The sequence below is a fragment of the Rhinichthys klamathensis genome, unplaced genomic scaffold (genome assembly GCF_029890125.1).
Source record: "Rhinichthys klamathensis goyatoka isolate OS25496 unplaced genomic scaffold, OSU_Roscu_1.1 h1tg000295l_1, whole genome shotgun sequence".
Lineage (NCBI taxonomy): Eukaryota > Metazoa > Chordata > Actinopteri > Cypriniformes > Leuciscidae > Rhinichthys > Rhinichthys klamathensis.
Window position 1 is genome coordinate 363,638 of NW_026606814.1, and position 23,869 is coordinate 387,506.

Consider the following 23,869-nt stretch of genomic DNA (forward strand, 5'->3'; position numbering starts at 1 on the left):
AGGCAGAATCACAGTGTACTGTGTGTCGTCTCCTGAGACGCAAACAGGTCCACTTCCACTGGGCCGAACCTCTCGCATATTAACTCCACCACCTCTGGGTGGAGTCTCCGATCCCCGGACATCAGCCCCTGCCTCGACAGGATGTCTGCTCCCTGATTCTGGTCCCCTGGGGTGTATGTTGCTCTGAGAGACAACAGTCTCTCCTGGGACCACAAAAGGATCTGATACGCCAGTATGTTTATCTCAGAACCCTCTGATGATTTAGATGATTTAGGTTCAGCTCCCTCCTACTTCCACTCACTACTACAAGTCTACATCCCTACCAGAAGCCTACGATCGGTCAATGAGCGACGGCTCGTGGTACCATCACAGCGGGGCACAAAATCACTCTCCAGAACATTCTCATTCACGGTTCCATGCTGGTGGAATGCTCTGAGAGACAACAGTCTCTCCTGGGACCACAAAAGGATCTGATACGCCAGTATATTTATCTCAGAACCCTCTGATGATTTAGATCGGACACCCCTGACATATTGTCTGTTCTGACAAGAACGTGGTAACCCTTGAGGTCTGGCAGGAAACTCCTCAGAGCTCGGAAAACCGCCAGCATTTCCAGGCAATTTATGTGCCGGGGGAACGATGGTCCTGCCATAGACCTCTCGTAAAGCGGCCGTCCATCATGACCGCGCCCCAGCCCGTGAGGGAGGCGTCTGTCGAAGCGGCTTTCCGGCGACATGACGCTCCCAGCACGGGACCTTGGGACTGGAACCAAGGTTTCTTCCACATAGATAGGGAACGACGGCATCTGCGCATAACCCTGATCATGTGGAATGGGTTCCCCCTCCGGGAAAACCCTTTGGTTTTCAACCACCACTGCAGGGCCCTCATGTGCAGCAGGCCGAATGGAATCACGTTGGATGCTGCTGCCATGAGCCCTAACACTTCTCTTTTTTGAAAATGTTTTACAGTGATGGCCTGGCCTAGCTTTACCCTGGTCACATGGCCAGGATGGGCTCGATCTGTGCAGGAGACAGTTGTGCCCTCATCGTAACAGAGTCCCACACCACCCCCAGGAACTTAGTTCTCTGGGCAGGTGCCAACACACTTTGTGTTGAGTCTCAACCCCAAGCTCTGGATGTGGGCAAGGACAACATCTCGATGCCGAACTGCCAGCTCTTGTGACTGGGCCAGCTACTGTGGGATCATCTGGTTGAAATGACACCCAGCTCTACCTCTCATTTCAACCAGATGATCCCACAGTAGCTGTACGGATCTCAAGCTGTCTGGCGGACATCTCGGCATGGATGAAGGAACATCACCTGCAGCTCAACCTGGCAAAGACTGAGCTTCTCGTCCTCCCTGCCAATCAGTCTCTACAGCACGACCTCACTATCCAGCTAGATTCATCCTCAATCACCCCATCAAGGTCGGTCAGAAATCTTGGAACCTGCATGATCGAGCTGTCTTTGTAATGTGGTCTGTGAAGGTCAGCTGATCATCAAAGATGACTCCAAGATTTCTGACCGACCTTGATGGGGTGCATCAAGGTCGGTCAGAAATCTTGGAGTCATCTTTGATGATCAGCTGACCTTCACAGACCACATTACAAAGACAGCTCGATCATGCAGGTTTGCTATGCACAACATCAGAAAGATCAGGCCTTTCCTAACTGATCATGCAACACAACTTCTCGTCCAGGCCCTGGTCATTTCTAGGCTTGATTACTGCAATGCTCTTCTGGCTGGACTTCCATCATGTGCAACTAAACCTCTACAAATGATCCAGAATGCTGCAGCTCGTCTTGTCTTCAACGAGCCCAAAAGGGCCCACGTCACTCCTCTGTTCATCTCTCTGCACTGGCTACCACTCGCTGCTCGCATCAAGTTCAAGGCTTTGACGCTTGCTTACAGATTGACCACAGGTTCAGCTCCCTCCTACTTCCACTCACTACTACAAGTCTACATCCCTACCAGAAGCCTACTATCGGTCAATGAGCGACGGCTCGTGGTACCATCACAGCGGGGCACTGTCATGTTAGGCAGAAACACAGGAAGCAATCGCGAGTATAATACAATATTTATTTGAAGCACAAAACACACAAGTCCAGGGTGCAGTGAGCCAGGTGGAGATAGGTGACGCAGGGACTTCGATGGTCAATACCGGTGACGTGCAGACAAACGGTGAGACGATCCAAATCCACACGGAAGACGACGAACAGGAAACACCAGGCAGGAACACGAACCAGAAGACAGGGGAACATCAAACAACGATCTGACAAAGGTAAGAGAACAGCGGTGAGTTTAAAAAGCGTGGTGAGATGAACTGCAGCTGGTGATTGTAATGATGAACAGCTGGAGTGGATCAGGTAATGACATACAGACACGCCCCTTGCACACGTGCACTCATACAACAACATAAACACAAGACTAGAAGGAACCAGCGAATACATCTACCGTGACAGTACCCCTCCTCCTAAGAACGCCTCCTGGCGTTCTCAGACTCCCTTACCTGCCGATTGTAATCATCGATAAGGGAGTGATCCAGGATGTCCCTAGCAGGAACCCAACTTCTCTCCTCCGGACCGTAACCTTCCCAGTCCACCAAGTACTGAAATCCGCGTCCCCTCCGCCTAGAGTCCAGAATACGGTTGACCGAATATGTGGTCTCCCCATCTACGAGCCGCGGTGGGGGAGGAACCGGGACAGGCGGATTAATGTGAGAATGAAAAACGGGCTTGATTTTAGATACATGGAACACGGAATGAACCCTCCTGTACGCAGGAGGTAGTTTGAGGCGGACTGCCACCGGACTAATAATCTTGGTGACAGGAAACGGGCCAATAAATTTGGGAGCAAGTTTATTAGAAACGGTGCGAAGAGGAATGTTCTTAGTTGAAAGCCACACTTTTTGACCGACGACGTATACGGGAGGCTTTGACCGGTGGCGATCGGCCTTGGCCTTGGTGCGCGCCCCCACCTGGAGTAGAGTCTCCCGGGCTCTAGTCCAGGTGCGGTGACACCTCTGGACAAAGGCGTGAGCGGAGGGAACCGCAACCTCGGATTCCAGACTGGGAAAAATTGGTGGCTGGTAACCTACACTACACTCAAACGGAGATAGGCCCGTCGCTGACACTGGCAACGTGTTGTGTGCGTACTCCACCATAGACAGTTGTTGACTCCAAGACGAAGGATTTCTGGAAACCAAACATCGCAACATTCTCTCCAAATCTTGGTTGGCTCTCTCTGTTTGACCATTGCTCTGGGGATGAAACCCAGATGACAGACTAACCGTCGCCCCCAGTAATCTACAAAATTCTCGCCAGAATTTGGACACAAACTGGGGTCCCCGGTCGGAGACCACGTCTATCGGGAGGCCATGTAACCGAAAGACATGATCTACGACCGTAGCCGCTGTCTCCTTAGCTGAAGGTAATTTGGGTAAGGGAATGAAATGTGCTGCCTTCGAGAATCGGTCCACCACAGTTAAAACTACTGTGTTACCCTGGGAGGGTGGGAGGGCGGTAATAAAATCTAGAGCGATATGGGACCAAGGTCTCGAAGGCACCGGTAGCGGTTGAAGTAGCCCATCTGGAGGTCGATTGGAAGACTTACCCGTGGCACAAACAGAGCAAGCCAAAACAAAATCGCGAATGTCACGAGCCATAAGTGGCCACCAGAATCGTTGCTTGACTAGAAATCCAGTGCGATTAATTCCTGGATGACAAGCTACGTTGGAGCTGTGACCCCACTGGATAACGTCAGACCGTAAGCCCTCCGGCACAAATAATCGGTTCGGTGGACACCCGGGCGGAGGCGTTACCCCTTCCAAGGCCTCTTTGACCTTCGCTTCGACCTCCCATGTGAGTGTTGAAACAAATACGGTTTCGGGTAAAATACACTCGGGAGTGGACGGGCGACCGGAAAAATCAAATATACGAGAAAGTGAGTCGGGTTTGATGTTCTTAGAACCCGGACGATATTGGAGAGAAAAATCAAAACGACCGAAAAAAAGTGCCCACCGAGCCTGCCTGGAGTTCAATCTTTTAGCAGTTCTGATATATTCGAGGTTCTTATGATCAGTCCAGACGATAAAAGGTACCCCCGACCCTTCTAACCAGTGACGCCACTCCTCCAACGCCAACTTGACTGCCAACAACTCTCTATTACCAATGTCGTAATTACGTTCGGCTGGAGATAAACGATGGGACAAAAACGCGCAAGGATGCATCTTGTCGTCTACAGGTGAACGCTGAGATAACACCGCCCCTACTCCCACCTCTGATGCGTCGACCTCCACCACGAACTGACGTGATGAATCAGGGGTAATTAGAATGGGGGCTGAAACAAAGCGGCCTTTGAGTTTCTTGAACACAGTCTCGGCTGTGTCGGACCACCTGAACGCAGTTCTGGGGGAGGTCAAGGCAGTCAGAGGCGCGACCAGCTGGCTGAAGTTGCGAATGAATCGCCGGTAGAAATTGGCGAACCCCAGAAACCTCTGCAGGGCCTTGCGGGAATCTGGACTTGGCCAATCCACCACAGCCTTAATCTTCTCAGGGTCCATCCGCATCCCCTCAGACGACACGATGTATCCTAAAAAAGGAACAGACTGTGCATGAAAATCGCATTTCTCCGCCTTGACAAAAAGCCCATTCTCTAGCAACCTCTGAAGCACTCGTCGGACGTGCTGCACATGCTCCTGGAGAGATGCAGAAAAAATCAATATGTCATCCAGGTAGACATATATGAATTGATCGATCATATCTCGCAACACGTCATTGACCAGTGCCTGGAAAACTGCTGGGGAGTTGGACAGCCCAAACGGCATGACCAAATATTCAAAGTGCCCCCTAGGGGTGTTAAACGCAGTTTTCCACTCATCACCCTCCCTGATGCGGACCAAATGATAAGCGTTACGTAAGTCCAATTTGGTGAAGATGGATGCTCCCTGCAACCTCTCGAAGGCTGAAGACATCAACGGCAAAGGATAAGTATTCTTTACCGTGATGTTATTCAGCCCTCGGTAATCAATGCAAGGTCGCAGAGAACCATCCTTTTTCCCCACAAAAAAGAACCCCGCCCCCGCTGGAGAAGAGGAAGGGCGAATGAACTTGGTTGCTAGAGAATCAGAAATATATTTCTCCATAGCCTCTCTTTCAGGAATCGAAAGCGAATATAACTTGCCCTTAGGCGGAGACTTACCTGGGAGTAAATCTATTGCACAGTCGTAGGGACGATGCGGAGGGAGAGAAGCAGCACGAGACTTACTGAACACTTCCTTCAGGTCCAGATACTCCGCGGGCACGTTAGACAAATCCCCTGCTTCCTCCTGAAACACAGAAACAGGTACAGACGAACAAGCAGACACGAGACAAGACCTATGACATTCCTGACTCCACTCCAGCACAGATCTATGTATCCAGTCCACTCGGGGGTTGTGTTGAATGAGCCATGGGTGTCCTAGAACAACGGGTGCCAGGGGTGAATCCAGAATAAAAAATGAAATAGTTTCCGAGTGATTGCCAGAGGTGATGAGAGTGATTTCTTCAGTGGATAATGAGATGGTGGGAAGTTCTTGTCCGTTGAGTGCATGAACTGCAATCTGCTGTGGGAGGGGTTTGATGGGAATCTGAAATCTGCGTGCAAAATTATGGTCCATGAAATTACCTTCGGCCCCTGAATCCAACAGTGCTTGACAATCGTGCTGGTGGACTGACCATCTTAGTCTTACCGAGAGGAGGGTGGAGGTAGATCTTGTCGTGGATGAGGTCTTCCTGGCGGAGATCCCACCCGATAGTAGCCTCATGTTTACTATCGGGCTGGGCCTTTTACCGGACAGTTGTAGGCGTAGTGTCCGGCTCCTCCGCAGTACAGGCAAAGGCCCTGGGACCTCCGCCTCTCCCTCTCCTCCCGGGAAAGCCGAGCTCGACCCACCTGCATGGGCTCGTGATCGTAGACGGGGCTGACCACGTCCCTGCCGCTGGATCGTAGCCCGTCGGCTGCCTCAAGTGTGCGGGTGGGCGTGGCTCGACGCTCGACTCTGGACAGCCGAGCGTCCACCCGCAGGGCCAGATCAATGAGTCCGTTGAGGGTAGTGGGAAGATCCAGGGCGTAGATCTCCTTCTGGACGTGGTCAGCCAGCCCATGCAGGAACATGTCCCACTGCGCCTCCTCGTTCCATCCACACTCCGCCGCCAAGGTCCGGAACTCGATGGAAAACTCGGACACTGATCTTCTTCCCTGCCGTAGCTCGACCAATGTTCTGGCCGCCTCTCTTCCAGTGACCGCACGGTCAAAAACCAGTCTCATCTCGGCGGCGAGGGTCTGGAACGAGGCACAGCATGGATTTTGGTTCTCCCACACCGCCGTTCCCCAGAGTGCCGCTCTCCCAGTCAATAGCGTCAGCACAAACGCCACTTTGGCTTGCTCGGTCTGAAAAGTGTGAGGTTGCAGGGCAAAGTGCATAGAACATCGAGTCAAAAAAGCTCTACAAAATGACGGTTCACCTGAGTATGCCTCTGGGGTGGGTAGCCGGGGTTCTGACTGGGAGGGGCTTCCTGATGGTGCGGGAGGAACGGCCGGTGTGGGTGGCGCAGTGGGAGGTCGTAGGCGCTGGATCTGCTGGGTGAGCTCGGACACCTAAGTCACCAGGGCTTGAACTGCACGGCCCGTATCTCCAATCTCCTTCTCTTGCGAGTCCATTCTACGGATGCTGTGATGGATGAACTCTTCGAGTGAGGATGACGAGGCGCTCGCTGCTTCCATACCATGGTCAGATCGTTCTGTCATGTTAGGCAGAAACACAGGAAGCAATCGCGAGTATAATACAATATTTATTTGAAGCACAAAACACACAAGTCCAGGGTGCAGTGAGCCAGGTGGAGATAGGTGACGCAGGGACTTCGATGGTCAATACCGGTGACGTGCAGACAAACGGTGAGACGATCCAAATCCACACGGACAGGAAACACCAGGCAGGAACATGAACCAGAAGACAGGGGAACATCAAACAACGATCTGACAAAGGTGAGAGAACAGCGGTGAGTTTAAGAAGCGTGGTGAGATGAACTGCAGCTGGTGATTGTAATGATGAACAGCTGGAGTGGATCAGGTAATGACATACAGACACGCCCCTTGCACACGTGCACTCATACAACAACATAAACACAAGACTAGAAGGAACCAGCGAATACATCTACCGTGACAGGCACAAAATCACTCTCCAGAACATTCTCATTCACGGTTCCATGCTGGTGGAATGATCTCCCCACCCTCATCCGGAATGCAGAATTCCTGACAGCATTCAAAAGACAACTGAAAACTCATCTCTTCCGGGAGCACTTAACATAAAAAAAAAAAAAATCCTTTCCTCTGAATCCTCGCTTGCCTGGCTTATGCTACTCCGAGCTATGTCTGAACTTTGTATTTTGAGCACTTCTTGCGTTGTTTTTGCCTCTTCACGATGACTCGCTTGGTTTAGTCCTCAGTTGTAAGTCGCTTTGGATAAAAGCGTCTGCTAAATGACTAAATGTAAATGTAAATGTGGGCCATAATAAGCCAGTCGTCGATATAGTTGAGCACCCTGATACCCTGAAGCCTCAGCGGCGCTAGAGCTGTATCCATGCATTTGGTAAATATGCGAGGGGAGAGAGCTAGGCCGAACGGAAGAACCCGATATTGGAACGCTTCGCCCCCGAAAGCGAACATCAGGAACCTCCTGTGAGATGGAAGGATGGATATGTGGAAGTATGCGTCCTTCAGATCTATCTTGACAAACCAATCCTCTGATTTGATCTGACTAACGATGGTGTGGAATAGTGAGCATCTTGAACCTGAATATCCCTTGAGACCGATTCAAGTGTTTTAGATCTAAAATTGGACGCAACCCCCCATCCTTCTTCGGAACTATGAAGTAGCGGCTGTAAAACCCGGACTCCTTGTCTGGAGGAGGAACACGTTCCATTGCCTCCTTTATCAGCAGGGAGTTTACTTCTTGTTCCAATACCCAACCCTGCCAAATAAACTCTGCCTTGCCGCAAGCCTGTGTGGCAGACAGTGCAGCATGCATTCACTGGAAACCGATGTGTCCCGAAGCGCACCTGACGGCGTGATACAGACATCGATTTCCTGAGGGCTCCCTAGAGGGGACACTCCTTCGGTTTAGTTCTCAACACCCTGAAGCGGAGGACCGACAGGGAATAATCGAAAATGAATTTCAGTGTGCGGACACAAACACTGCCTGCCCGCAAGCCCTTGGGGCGGACACTGCAGCGTGCGTTCGCTGAAACCCGATGTGTCCCGAAGCGCACTTGACGCTGGATACAAACATCGATTTCCTGAGGGCTCCGTGGAGGAGCGGTTCTCGCTCATCTCTCCCTGGGGGGGACCGCCCTGCTATTTTCGTCTCGTTTTCAGTACCCTGAAGCAGAGAACCTGCAGGGAATAATCGAAAATGATTTCCGTTGTGCGGACGCGAACACTGCCTGGCCACAAGTCATTGGGGTAGACACTGCAGCGTGCGTTCTCTGGAAACAGATGTGTCCCGAAGCGCACTTGACAGCGGCATTTAATCCGGCATTTGCACTTGACAGCATTTAATTCATCAGAATTAAATGATTTTAATTAATTAAAATGTTAGTTCATCAGAAATAAATGCAGCCATAAACACAAGAAAAGTGAAACAAAGTCTGAATGATAGGTTTAGTTAAAATATCTAACTGCTCTAGCGAGATAATATTCATTTAATTAACCGGCCTCATAATCTACACTTGCCTCGCATCCAAACAGTATCACACACCGATCATACAGTCGGGAACTCACACTGCACCGATGACGCAGTGTGAGAAAATAGCAGGGTGGTTACCCCCCCCCCCTCCCGAAGTTTAACGTGGGCAGGAAGACACATGCTTTCAGCTGTGCTTATTGGTAACAATTCAAGTTCCTACAGGACAAACAACACCAAATAGGACAGACAGTTGACACAGAGCACCTGCTTCATCGCAAAAGCTTACTCTGTTGTGTGCTTGCGTCCCTTTGTAGCTTTTCATACAACGTTGCTGCAGTTCTTCTGGATTTAGTCTGTCTCAGTTATTTCTGTTTCTTCATGTAATAACTGATGGACTCGCTGATGGTGAGATCAGCTCTCTGTGTGGATCATACTAGCTGTTGTCAGACTCCTGTGCATACAAAACTCTCACTGAAATATTAGAATTAATGGCAAAAGGAATGTTTGGAAATGTAAACTGATATTTCATATGTATATACTGAATGAATCATATTTGTTTTGAATTGTTGCACTCTGTTACCAAGTATTTCCATAACACCTTACTAAATTAGTTTTATTTCTCATCTGATTTCTCTTTTCTTTGCAGTTCTTGCAGGTTTCTTCAAAATCATTGTCCATTCCTTTTTCTTTTTTTTTCTATGTGACTCATACAATGAAACACTGCTCTATGTGTTATGTTTTCCCTAATTCCCCTCTCTAGGTGATGAAGGCAGTGGTCGATCAGTACCGTTTACCTGCTCCGAACGGTTGTCCCCCGGCTCTTCACTCTCTAATGCTGCAGTGCTGGCAGGCCGACAGGCAGGACCGGCCAGGCTTTGACTCTCTCCTGTCATCCCTTGACCGTCTCATTCGCCACCCTGCCTCCCTAAAGGCAGAACACAGCCGGTGAGATGCTCAAAACTACATTTAGTTTTCATTATTAGGCAACATTGTGTTTCATCTTTTACAATATTCTCCTCTTTCTTAGTCCCACCCAGCCACTCTTAAGCCCCACCCCTACTGACCTCTCATCAGTGTTAACAGTCGGTGATTGGCTAACAGCTCTAAAGATGGACCGGTATAGGGATGCGTTTGAGAGAGCACAGTACCACAGTCTGGAAAGTGTCAGCATGCTCACTATGGAGTAAGTTTAAACACACTTTTCACACTAGTTTTTCCACTTACAATGTCCAACATATTACATATTACACACTGGTGCTGGTTGAGGAGAGACCCCCTGATATGATTGTAAAGCGCTTTGGGTGTACAGTAGTACATATGAAAGCGCTATATAAATGCCTCATTCATTCATTCATATCTGTCAGGAGAATGTACAATTTTTCTTAATTTTTTCAGAAATAAATATTCTCAGCACAGTGCCCTTTCCACCATCTCTAATTAGGCGCCAATGACCGAAGGTGCGGAGGCACCTATTGTATCCGTTGGTGTTATTATTATTATTATTAGGGGCCAAGCACTGAAAGTGCGTAGGCACCTATTGTATGCGTTGGTGTTCTTATTATTATTATTAGGGGCCAAGCACTGAAAGTGCGTTGAAAGTTTGGAGTCTCTAACTCAATCCCTCTAGCGCCACCAACTGTCCAAGTCTCACTCATGTTTATGCCAATAACTTTTGAACCGTAAGGGCTAGAAACAAACTAGATTCGATTGCACCCAATGACGTCATTTTCCGTCATGAAAATTTGTCTGCCATTTCGCACTCCTCCTAGGCCGTTGCTCCGATTTTCACGAAAATTTAACCAGATCATCTTCACACCATGCTAACAAAAAGTTATGGAATTCAAGTCGATTCGTCAAACCGTTCTCGAATACCGCGCAAACTAATTTTATGTAGCGCTTGCAAAAACAGACGTAAGGCTGTATCTCCGCAACGCTTTATCGTATTCAGACCAAACTTGGTACATGTCATCACACGCATGACCTGAGACAACATGCTGCGTTTTGGCGCAGTGCCACCTACTGGTCCGGATATACGAAAAATTGCTATTTTTGCATATAACTTCTGAACAATTTGTCCAAGAATCATACGTGGTTTCGTTACATTTGGGGCGTCATGCCGAGTCAAATGATATCCAATTTTCCCATATCGGCCATTTTGGGCTTCAGCCCAATTTAGAATTTTGTACTAAAATGCTGTATTTTATAAACGCATAAACGTGTCATTAAAAAACTTGGTATGGTTCATTGGCACGATGCCCTGAAAGAGTCTGAGAAGTTTCAGACCAGTGCCACCAAGTCTTGAAAAAAAATATTTACATGCTTATAAATTTGGCTTATTTGTCAATGTTACACACTCTTGGCTTACTCTGGCTATTCTCTGCTGTCTCAGACGACGATATGTTTGTCCCGTTTTAGCCACCGTAGCTTCTTCGAAAGGGAGGGGTAAGCAGTGGGCTGAGCCCTTAGTGCAACTCGCAACCGAACCGCTAGATGCCGCAAAAAATCACACACTGTACCTTTAAAAAATGAAATATTTGGTGTATTTTATTTCCATTCTTTGTTTAGATTAGTTTCTAACAGGTAATTAGTCTTATATATTAATACAACAAATACAAAATTTTATTCATATTTTAAGATTAAATGTATGGATCTGGGACAAGAGTAATATAATAAAATCTATACATAAAAAAAAACGTTTTAAGTTGAACTTTTCTATGTTTCTCTCTTTATCACTCAGGGATGTTCAGGCTCTCGGAGTGAATCTTCTCGGTCATCAGCGGAAGATCGTAAACGCAGCGAAGCAGCTCAGGACACACCTCACTCAGGGACATGTGGAGGTCTAATGCTTCCTACATTGTGTTGACACAGCAGTGAATGCTGGGAGATCTATCCCACAAGAACACTGGAATAGAGACGAGGACGACAAATGAGCCTTGAGTGAAAAAGAAGAGTTTTATGAATTATTCGCCCATCTGTTCCACCCCTTGCTGAACTGTTGTCTTCCACATTCTTCTTTTGCTTACAGTGTTGCACTACCTCTCACTTTCTTACTTATCAGTTCATTACTTGATGCCATTCAGTATGAACTTGCGCCTTAAGAACACAAAAAGAAAGCTCCTTCACAATCAGTTGCGAGGACAATCGGACACTTTAAATAGAAAGTAATTGACTGTTATGTCTTTGTTGGCACTTGTGGTCAAGGGCACTAAAAGTTTTATTTTTAACTATACAACCTAACAATACTCATATTGGTTGATAAACTGAAAACCACATAAAAACCACCACAAGGCCCTCGGTACACTGTTTAAAATCATGTTTCTTATCAGTATTTTGCAATGTTTTCCAGGAAAAATATATTCAAAAATATATATATATATGTTGACAGCTTGTCAATTATTTTGTCCCCTTTAAAAAAAAAAAAAGCGTAAATATTTCTTTCAGAAAATACACACTACCATTCAAAGGTTTGGGTTCTGTAAGATATTTTAATGTTTTTGAAACATTATGCTCAGAAGGACTGCAGTTATCAAAAAAATGCATTACACAAATTAATATTGTGAAATGTTATTAAAATATAAAATAACTATTTTCTATTTTAATATATTTTAAAATGTATTTTATTCCTGTGATACAGTCTTCAGTGTCACATGATCCTTCAGAAATCATTCTAATATGCTGATTCGCTGCTCAAGAAACATTTATTATTATTATCAGTGTTGAAAACATTTGTGCTGCTTAATATTTTGAGGAAACCGCGACACATTTTTCAGGATTCTTTGATGAATCAAAAGTTCAAAAGAGCAGCATTTATTTGAAATAGAAATCTTTTGAAACATTCTAAATCTCTTTACTGTAACTGGTTTGATCAATTAAATGTGTCTTTGCTGAACAAGTATTAATTTCTTTAGCTATTAAAAAAACTATTTGGCAATGGTGTAAGAAAAATAAATAATATTTTCTCAAGATATACAAAAAAAATGCTATTTTGTTTTGAGTCAATCCATTTTGTGTTATGGATGTTATTTTTACTGGAAAACAAAATTATTATACAAAAATAAGACATTTAGAAAAAATAATTGCACTGTATGCTAAATGTATGGCTGTATAATATACAGTATTTACAGTAAGTTATTCAGAGACAAACAGTAAAGTTTTTGTATTTTGCGAGTATCAAACATACACAAGGCCACAGTAGTTCACTGCTTACCTATGACTAAGACTTGTGACGTTCCATCTTCTCACCTGTGATAATCATTTCACATACAAAAGCACATCTGTGCTACTGTGAGCCCATTTCCCCTCACCCATCCTAGTCCTGTCCACACCCCGCAAATGATGTAGCATTAAGAGACACTGTAATATATGAGCATTGTGAAGTAAGTCTTGCAGTAAATGTGATCTACAATTGCTGGCTGAAGTGAAAGCGAGAGGTGTGTGTGTGTGTGTGCGTGTGTGTGTGTGTGTGTGTGTGTGTGTGTGTGTGTGTGTGTGTGTGTGTGTGTGTGTGTGTGTGTGTGTGTGTGTGTGTGTGTGTGTGTGTGTGTGTGTGAGAAAGAGAGAGTGACATTTACATTACGGATGGAACCGGTTAGTGCTGCTGAAGTAAATAAAATTGTGTTTGTGTGTGTGAATGGATTCATCTGTAAAGAAATATGTAAAAAGAGAGTGTGGTCATGTATATTTGAATCTGTTTGATTGTACAGTTGTTCACCACTGTTCCACTACTGTCCAATTTTGTAAAATATATATGATTTTGTTTAAAGATGACTACTGAATTTGTTTGTATTATCTTCAAGCTCAAAAAAGTCTTTTCTCATTACGCGGCTGAAATGTCCCTCTTGTTCCCCATAAACAGCACAGAGTCAGTCAGCAAAATGACAGCTATCAGACACCAATCAGTGTGTGTCAGCTTTACCTGGAGGTGGATGAGATACTAAGAATGAGATCAGAGTATGATCTGATAGGGGTAATGGACACAAAATTCACACATACACAAGTTAACTACTTTAACTGAAAGTAGGTTGGTTAAACATGCATAAGAAATTAAAACTTATTCAGCAAGGATGCGTTGAGTCTCAATTACCTTTTGTATGTTTTTTATTCCGTGGCGGAAATATGCTTCCATATTAAATTAAAAGTGACAGTAAAGAATTTAACATTATTACACAAAAATTCAAATAAATACGGCTCTTTGAAACTTTCTATTCATCAAAGAATTCTGGAAAAAAGCATTACATTTCCACAAAAATATTAAGCAGCACAACTGAAAACTTAGGGGAGAAAAAAAAAGTCCTTCATTTTTTTAAATAGTCCTTATTATAGTACGTACTTTATTATGCATCAACCATTTCTATGTTGCGAAACAAAAACATGCACCCACTTGTTTTTGTTGCTAAACAACACCTACACTGTAAATTATTGCTGATTATTCGAAATATCGCACATACTGTAGCATATAGGTTTGTGAAAAGCATCCTGCAAAGACTTAAGTGCAAAAATAACCAAAACTCTAGATTCATGCTACGCTTTGACCTTATTGAACTTAGCTGAAACTATTCATTAAATCAATGCAACAAAATAAGTTGTTTGCAAACATTTGTGGTAGGCAGGATGAAATCACAATAATTTGCACACAGAAATCTTACAACATCTTAACATAAAAAAACAACAGTTGTAACTCCCAAAAGAAGTCAAAGTAAAACACATGCCTTGGTTATCAGGCTGTTCTGAACCTCCAAAATAACATCTAGCAAATATGTGCTTTTTAATGCAAAACAACACATGACTAAGATAACTGGAAGAAGAAAAAAATAACATCCATTACTTCACAACGTGCGGTCCAACTAACATTCTATAGATAGTATCCCATAATGCGTTTTTGAGCCCTTTACACAAGCCATTTAAAACACTATTGACCAACCATTATGACTCATGTACCTGACCATCAAACATTTGTCTTTTACACTATCAAAACTCACCTGAAACTTATTTAAATTAATCAATAGCATTTAGCCAAATGTAAAACCTTTTGCAAATGTATACATTCAAAGTTGATGTACAAAATATATCAGGTTTCATTTATGTCCCCACTGACACTGTTCTCGTGGTTAACCAAAACACTTATTTCTTCTTTGTGATGTAAACATACAATTAGGCCTTGTTTTTTCTTTTTACGTCTAGTGTTTGACCACTATGTATTATGCCTTAAATGACCCTTTATTACACATCCACTCTCTGATGTTGTTTTTGCCTATAATGTCCTCTTAATCCCAAATTTTATCTGAATGCTAAAAACGTTTAAAAAATGTTAGTAAAAGTGTGCTTTATGGACACAATTGTAAGCAGTAGGAAACTACATAATCATACATTAGTAATCTATTGCTGGTGCCCTGAGGGGGACAAACTGGAATTAAACTGGTCACGTGACTATTTACTTACATCATGTAAAAATGTTCACCTGAACTCAAGACCATTTATTAAAATAAATAATAATAAAAAGACCATTTATTTTATGTGGACAACTTTTTGCAAAATGCATCAAGAAATCTTTTTAGATTAACTCGAAAGTAATTTTTGGTCATATGTTACCGGTGAAATTATATAGCCTACCGAAAAACAAACGAAATATGTGAACTCGATGGTTAAAACAGTAGCCTACACCATATTTTACGTTAAACTAGACATGTGTTTCGCTCGTTCTGACAGCTTGACGGACTTTTTTTGGTAGTTACCACATGAAAACGTCTGCTTTGGAACGAAAGCCTACGTGCAAAACATTAGGCGACCTTTAGTGCGCCAAAACATAAGTGGTCTGTCCTGTTACGTTGAAAGACGTGAAAACAATTACGAAAACCGGTTTATGCCTTGACCTGGTGGGGTGGTATCTGTCTGACCAGTCCTTCACCACATTACTGAGAGAAGAAATCTTGTAGCCTATCTGTCACTGGCCAACAACAAGGAAGACTCTTTGGTTTTATGTGGATTTATGCCTGATCCAGTGTTCAGTGGAGGAGAACAAACGCTCATTGATCGCACAGTGATCGGACGTTGGGCCCTGCACCTCAAAACCTACTGCGTTTCCATTAAGGTGAATGTTCCGGCCACTGAAGGTTGTTTTGAATCATCTGGAACATCCTGGTATACCTCAGCTGGTTTGGAACAGGTTTGCTGTACATTTATCCGACTCAGTGTTTTTAAAAGTGTTGACTGATATGGTTTTGTTTCAGGTAGCTTACTCAGTTAAAGATGATGGGTGAGGACCGGAAAATATGGACCACGGACCAATCTCGAAACTCCATAGAGGTACATAGTGAAAGCCCCTTTAAGTTTATCTTTAAACCCAATCAGTAGACTTAATAAAGTCCTAAGAACGTAATGTTGAATATTAAAGGATTTGTTTAAAGCTAGTATTTAGAGGGATCTTCACCCAAACATGAAAATTCCATCATCATTTACTCACCCTCAAGTTGTCCCAAACCTGTATGACTTTAGTTCTTCTGCTGAACACAAAAGAAGATATTTTGAATCTTATTTTGTAATCAAACCGTTGATTGACCCTATTGTCTATCGTTGTATGGGAAAAAATACCCCAAGTCAATGGGGTCCATCAACTGGTTACCGACATTCTTCAAAATATCTCAATTTGTGTTCAGCAGAAGAAATAAAGTTATGTGAGTAAATGATGATCATTTTTGGGTGAACTATCCCTTTAAGTTGTTAACATAACATTTATATTAACTAAAAGCACAAGTATTTAACATAACTGTCCCAGTCTGTCCTGAACTATTGGGTCACTCACTGGGCTCCTAAACCTCAGAGTCCTCTTCTATTGTCCACCTGTGTGAGTTACGTCCTCCTCCCTCCTTTCTTGGCTCAGCTAAAAGTATAAATACTGATGTCAGACTGCTTATTTTTCTATTGTCCACTGACATTCAAACAAACATGCTATACAGCAATTACCAAAAATAACATTGGAATAACGTATTTAGGATTTTTGTAAGGTAGGTGACTATTGCTTTGAATGCAGGCATCTTGTAGCAAGTGCATAAATAACTGATTGTAATGTTATGAAAGTGGATAGTCTGGTAAGTGGTTGTTTTTCTGCATTTTTTATTAAATTTGGCAGAAGAATTGTAAAATAATGTTAACATAAAAATGTGCTTTGTTAATTTTGTTCTTTTCAAAAATATTATTATTATTAGTTGTAGTAGTAGTAGTAATTATTATTTAATTAATATATTAATATATTTTCTTGAATATATATATATATATACACACAAAAGTAATTTAAGTGTTAGATTACATTGTACAAAAACAGTTAATCAAAGTTTGCGTGATAATAATTTTTAAAAGAATCGTTACATTTAAAGGATCTTTTAAATTATGATGATAAAGTATACTGATTATAACTAATATTGAATGAGCCGATGAGCAGGGAAACCGCTTCACCTGCATGTTCATTTAAATATGCAGAAATTCCTAATGCATTTTTGAAAATCACCTTTTTCTGTGGTTTACTTTTTTGGTAATGTGGATTTTTTTTCCCTGTCAGTCTTTTTGGTCTGACACTCCTCCAGAAACCATGACACCAGCCATCTCCAGAACTGCTGCAGGAGAGATCAATCACTGGTGGAGCCAGCTGAAGTTCCGCCTTCAGCATAGAAAAGGATGGAATGAAATGTTGGATGAGACCTTCCTCTTGCAGAACAAAAAGTGAATAACTAACTATTATCAATATAATAAATTAGGCACTACATTTGCATTTTGATTCTATAAATATATGTAATGTCTGTAATAATTTAACAGTGTAAATCAAAAGGAGATTTAAGTTTAATCTTAAATCTCTTAAAAAAAATTCTAAATTAATTATTTACTAAATGTTTTAATGAAGTCTGGATTAATTACAGAAATTAAGTAAATTAATGAAGGAAAATAATTGTAAAAGAATATCAACACAGTTCTGCTGCCTTGCAAGCACTAATAACGGGAAGAGATGTCCTGATCTCAGCTCCCACCTACGGTTGTAGTCATTTCTCTTTCTGTTCTGCAGAGTAAATGACATCCCCCTGTTTTCCGCCACTAAGGAGAATAATGCAGCCTGCATAAAGAAACTGCTTGACTGTTCATCTACAAATATCTTTGAGAGAGGTAAACCACAGTTTTTGCCATTCTTTTACATTATAACCGGCGCATTGAATGACAAATACATCTGACACTGTGTGTGCGTTCCAGGTGAGCTTGGAGAGACGGCTCTGCATGTTGCTGTGATGAATGATAATTTTCAAGCGGCTGTGGCATTAATGGATGGAGCACCTGAGCTCATCAACGAGCCTATGACCTCTGAACTCTACCAAGGTCGTTGTTTTAAAAAATCGAAATGTTCCTCAAACATTCAAAAACACAATTTTATAACTATTTGTGCAGCTAGAAGATCTCATGGATGTATGCTGTGATTGACAGGTTTAACAGCCCTTCACATTGCTGCAGTTAACCAGAATGTTAACATTGTCCAGGAGTTGATTACAAGAGGGGGTGATGTGGCAACACCCAGGGTCACGGGCATGTACTTCCGCAAAAGAAGAGGAGGACTTCTGTACTTTGGTGAGATGGATGTTTCTGTTCTATTAATCGTTTTTAGGAATTATTTTTGCTTCATCCAAAAATTAAAACTCTCTCATCATTTACTGATGTATATGACTTTCTTTCTTCAGATAAACACTAATGACATTTTTTTGAAAGATTGCCACTCCTTTGATGCTTGAAAAACCACACAGTAATCGTGACGTTAATCCCAGTAGGTGAATGTTGAAGTGATAGATGTAAAGTTGTGTGTAAGAAAAATACTAAGTCATTGTTTCCAGGCTACTGTCATACGAGACTTCATGATGTAAGTGTGTTGCGAAGCTCACGCGAGAAGTGGCATCCTCTGTTCTTCCGGGCTAATTTAACACACTTACTTATATTTATGTCAAGCTGAACTTGTGAGCGCGCCTAGGACAGTTCGCCGGAAGCGTTGGTTTATAGTTAAAAGATTTGAAAATATTAGTACTTTTCTGACACACACCTATCGTTTCACTTAACTATGAAATTTGATTTCTATTTTTGATTTGAATCAATAATATAAATCAAATCAAGATCACTTCAGAAGACATTGATTCATCCACTGGGATCGTTGTGTCTGGTTTTTTAAGCATCAACCTATCAGCACCCATTCACATATGGACTCACAGAAATCTTTGTTTGTGTTTGTCTGAAGAAAGAAAGTCATAAACATCGAGAATGGCATGAGGGTGTGTAAATGAGTACATTTTTATTTTTGGATGAACTATACTTTTAATTATAAATATTTTAAGTTGAAATGTGGATAACCATCAAGAGAGATGACTATTACTATTTCCCATGACTGTTACATACATACTTACATAGAAACATTAATAAATAAATTGTGTAAATGTAGGTGAACACATCCTGGCATTTGCAAGCTGTGTGGGTAATGAAGAAATTATGTCCATGTTGATAAAAGCTGGGGCTAATATTCGGGCCCAGGATTCCCTTGGTAAGAGAAAATAACTTACTGGCCTAATTAAATATGTTACTCCCAATTTGACATGTATATCTGCATATGTGTGTGTAACTTTCTTTCTCTCATGAACAGGTAATACCATCCTGCATCTGTTGGTTTTGCAGCCCAATAAAACCACTGCATGTCAGATTTTTGACATTCTGATGTCACACGATGCAGATCTGGACCCCCCAATCCCACTAGACATGATTCCCAACTACAGAGGCCTCACACCATTCAAACTCGCTGCCAAGGAGGGCAACCTTGTGGTGAGAAAGAGATCTTTTCATGCATCTCTTCCTTTTCTGTCACAGGATTGCAAAGTAACATTTTGCAGCTTTTAAAGAGCATGGGCTAATGTTTTTGTGATGCTGCACAGGCTTTCCAGCACTTGGTTAACCGCAGACGCATTATTCAGTGGAGTTTGGGACCATTGACCTCCAACCTTTATGACCTTACTGAGATTGACTCCAGGGTGGATGACCTCTCAGTGCTTGAGGTTATTGTCAGCAGTCCGAAAAGAGAGGTGTGTAAATGTGTGCAGGACACACTACAGCATATCAAACAGGCCTTGACAAAGAAGAACAGGAAAAACTCAACTTAAACATTAATAATAATAAATAACAGACAAAGCCAAAGTGCTTTAGCTGGGGTGTTGTTAGTTCATCTCTTAACTAAGTGCTTTGTGCATCGTCTCTGTCTCAGGCCAGAAGGATTCTTGAGTTGACTCCAGTGCGGCAGCTCGTAAGGCTGAAGTGGAATCTGTATGGGAAACATTACTTCAGGTGCCACACTATCACATACTATAAAAACACAGCATTTAGAAAGTTTAATTAATAAACTATAAATAATTACAGCTGTTTCAGGGTACGTTTACACGACAATGATGTAATTGAAAAAAAAAAAAGCTGTATTGTGCTGTCAGGCCAGTAGTTGGCGATGTCACTTTATAAAGAAACACCATACACCTATTGTTTTCACAAATACAAGTTTTTGTAGTTTACACAGAGAAGATAACGGTATCTTCAATCAATTAATTACATTTTGTGATGCAATTATTATATTATATTATGCATTTGTTTATGCATAATTGTACATTTGTTTTTATCCAGATCTACTAGCATTGTAGTCAAGATACAAATTTTAATCGGTTCATGCATTCCCTGGGAATTGGTGCGTGCTTTACTGTTTGAGCTACAAATTATAGTATATTATATTAAATCAAATGTAAAATCATGAAAACATAATTATGATATAATTATGTCCAAAATGTAGTGTAATGTGACATGTGGAGGTTTAAAGGAACATTGTTATGTTGTCATGTAGTAGTCGTACCTGAATTGTTTTTCTGCTGACTGTTAAAACAGCTTCAAGCGTTTCCACATATTCAGCATGATTTTATCAGAAAACATTTCACTTTAATAGCAGTAGTGTGCTATGAATCCTTACACAATATAGGAAATTATGTTTAGAATTTCAGTCAAACTAATGATGTTGCTCTATTAATCTGTTTACAGGTTATTAATGCTGGTGTACCTGCTGTATATTAGCATATTCACTTTGTGTTGTATATACCGCCCCCTGAAGGACATTCCTGAGAATTACACCAAAGCAGACAACGACAACACCATAAAAATACAAAAAAGCTTCACGGTGTGAAACATTATTATTTTTATATTTCTGTATGTCAAAGCACTTTTATATATGTTTGCAAGTACCTAATTTCTCTCTGTGTGTGTGTGTTTAGGAGAGCTATCAGTCCTATAAAGATCACCTGCGTTTAATTGGAGAAATTATCAGTCTCATAGGAGCCATCGTTATTCTGCTGATAGAGGTCAGCTAAATTTCCCCACACAACTCAGTCTGACTTTAAAAACATTATGCTATGAAATGTAAAGTATTATTGGTATTATGCCAAAATACTCATACCTTATGTTGAATCATTTTCAGATTCCCAGTATTTTGAAAGTGGGGGCTAAACGCTACTTTGGCCAGTCTGCACTTGGAGGCCCCTTCCATGTCACTTTGTGAGTTTATCTTGTTGTAAAGTCTATTATCACAGGGATTTTCAAATGGGGTCCAAGAACCCAAAATATATCACAATATACTGTATATATACATACATTTGTTTTGTTTTTTTATGTAATTTAAATGGCAAAGCTGAATTTTCAGCATCATTACTCCAGTCTTCAGTGTCACATGATCCTTCAGAAATCATTCTAATATGCTGATTTGGTGCTCAAGAAACATTTCTTATTATTATCAATAATAATAAACATATTGGGGATAATCATATTGGAGGGTTTGGCATCAAAATATTTGAAAACCCCTGCATTTTTGTTGAATGAAATCAGTTTGACTCGCATCCATTCTCTTACACTGAATTTCCTTGTATTTCTGCGGCAGGGGAAGCTACGCGTGTCTGGTTGTGATTTTGTGTGTGATGCGCACCACTGGAATGACAGGAGAGCTTGTGCCGATGGCTTGGGCTCTGGTTCTCGGCTGGTCCAATGTTATGTACTTCGCCCGAGGTTTTGAGATGCTGGGACCCTATGTGATTGTGATTCAGAAGGTGGAGCATTTTGCTGAGGCAGCCTCTCACTGTTGTTGGTTTGTAGAACCAGCATAGCTTAATAATGTATTTGTGTGGATTTTGTTTTGCAGACAATATTTGGAGATTTGACAAAGTTCATGTGGTTGTCTCTCATCTTCCTCATTGGATCCTCAACCGGTTAGTTCAAATACAGTTGCATCTTAATGCGCAGTGCTGGGTAAATTGCTTACAAATTGTAGTCTGTTACTGATTTCAAATTACATGACGATACAATACAATCAGACTACTTTTAGATTACTTTTGAATAGGATAAACTTGTACCAATTTGATATAAAAATACAAAGAGAAAGAAAATATGCCATTATCATCAACAACATTAAACATTACATTACATAATGGTTTTCTGGGGTTTGTGAAGGAACTACAAGTTGATAAACCTATTAATTAATTTATAAAAATGTAAAATTATAAAACTTTCCAAAGGTATACTGCAGTAAGTTTTTTTTAGAATTACATTTTTTATAAAAAATAAATTATGAACAATTTACTGCATTTTGTGAATCATAAAAAAGTAACTGTAATCTGATTATTTAATCTGATAATTGTTATTTTAAAACATAATAGACCTTAGTCAGGGTAGCCATATTAAATTTTTGACAGGAATGAATATGTGGCTGTGAGGGAGAGAAGTACGTTGTGTGATCTAGGTCCTTTATCCCTCACAGCCTTGTTTTCATCCGCATTGAATATGGCGTCTATCCTGACCAAGGTCTATAATCTAATTACAAGTATTTAATTTTTGGAATCTGATTACGTAATACAAATTACAAATGATCAGTTACTACCCAGCACTATTGTGAGTTTGTAATGTAAATAATGACTTCCTTGTCTCCTTCCTCAGGCTTGTGGGTTTTCTACATGACTCAAGACTCTTTAGCTTTACCGCCATACCGCTCGTTCCCCATCACCGTCTTCTCTCAGTTTGAGCTGAGCATCGGCCTGATAGACTTGCCAGTGGACCACACTCTCTACACACATCCAGTTGTGCACTCTGTTCACATCTGCTTCAGCGTGGTCTCTTACATCCTCCTGTTTAACCTCCTGATCGCCATGATGAGCGACACACAGTGGAGGGTCACCCAGGAACGTGACGAACTCTGGAGGACACAGGTTGCTATTGTAGCTAGACTAGTTCAGGCCCACATTTATTGTTCTGGAAGCATGTTGGGTGAACATGGGTTTCTCTCTTCACAGGTGGTGGCCACTACTCTGATGCTGGAACGGAGGCTATCACTGCGCTTGTGGCCAAGACTGGGTGTCTGTGGCCTGGCCTTTGGCCTTGGAGAATGCTGGTACCTCCGGTAAGGACACCCAGAATCACAAATTCAATACAAAAGCATCACGAAACACTCTAATTTTTCTCTTATTCTTTCATAATATCTCATGATTCCAGAGTGGAGGATCGCAATGATCTATTGGTGCAAAAGATGAGACGCTATGTTAACGCATTCTCTAAGGATGGAGAATCAGCCAAGGAGAAGGAGGAAACAGGCAAGAGTGACACTGGATATGATCCAGTACAAAGCCATTTTACTGAGAGCAACATGGCTAAAACCAAAAGGAGGCCAAGGCAATGCTGGCAGCTCATTCGCCAGAGTATAGAATGTGAAAAGGAAGAAAATGTGGATTCCCCTGATTTCAAGTAAATCTAAAAATGGCACAAGATCAAGTAGTAATGTTTAGGTGAAATGACATTCCTAATATTTAAATGGTTCCCGTTACATTATTCTGTATTATTCTACTGTTTAATAATATGCAAACATATAGGTGTGCACCATCAATATTGTTACATATAAAGGTGGAAGTTTAATTAAGAAATACAAAAAGAGACATTTCAAAAAGAATGCATGCGCAATTCAATACATTATCATGTAAATATTAGCCATATTTAGTGCAAATAAACAAGCTTTGTGTAAATGATCAGTACAGTTAGAAATGAGTGCAGTTGTAATACAAATAAAACTGTTCTAAAA

At 41.9% G+C, this 23,869-nt stretch overlaps 2 protein-coding genes across 3 annotated transcripts in view; both read left to right on the forward strand.

The window, feature by feature from the left end:
* ephb6 (eph receptor B6) overlaps positions 1-12,088 on the forward strand; it is a 61,650-nt gene extending 49,562 nt beyond the window's left edge. Inside the window, exons 17-19 of one of the 2 annotated variants that reach the window (XM_056269943.1) lie at positions 9,482-9,666; positions 9,749-9,904; positions 11,459-12,088. In XM_056269943.1, the coding sequence (XP_056125918.1) occupies positions 9,482-9,666; positions 9,749-9,904; positions 11,459-11,564 (447 nt within the window). In that variant the 3' untranslated portion in view covers positions 11,565-12,088. The remainder of the gene's footprint in view (positions 1-9,481; positions 9,667-9,748; positions 9,905-11,458) is intronic. The other variant, XM_056269944.1, reaches the window with a different exon arrangement.
* Positions 12,089-16,637: 4,549 nt separating this feature from the next.
* On the forward strand, positions 16,638-23,816 carry trpv6 (transient receptor potential cation channel, subfamily V, member 6). The gene is made up of 17 exons (XM_056269948.1): positions 16,638-16,721; positions 17,273-17,433; positions 17,771-17,868; positions 17,953-18,075; positions 18,181-18,321; positions 19,178-19,276; positions 19,376-19,551; positions 19,662-19,808; positions 19,988-20,067; positions 20,800-20,935; positions 21,030-21,116; positions 21,233-21,309; positions 21,689-21,854; positions 21,947-22,013; positions 22,738-23,006; positions 23,091-23,197; positions 23,290-23,816. Exons 2-17 carry the CDS (start codon positions 17,303-17,305, stop codon positions 23,540-23,542), a joined length of 2,157 nt encoding a protein of 718 aa, XP_056125923.1. The 5' UTR covers positions 16,638-16,721; positions 17,273-17,302; the 3' UTR covers positions 23,543-23,816.
* Positions 23,817-23,869: the final 53 nt, after the last annotated feature.

Excerpts from the sequence above, each read along its gene's own strand:
- trpv6 (XM_056269948.1), top strand. The coding sequence starts at position 17,303 with ATGACACCAGCCATCTCCAGAACTGCTGCAGGAGAGATCAATCACTGG. Across the intron at positions 21,117-21,232 it reads TCGTTATTCTGCTGATAGAG|ATTCCCAGTATTTTGAAAGT; the intron begins GTCAGCTAAATT and ends AATCATTTTCAG. Across the intron at positions 23,007-23,090 it reads ACGAACTCTGGAGGACACAG|GTGGTGGCCACTACTCTGAT; the intron begins GTTGCTATTGTA and ends CTCTCTTCACAG.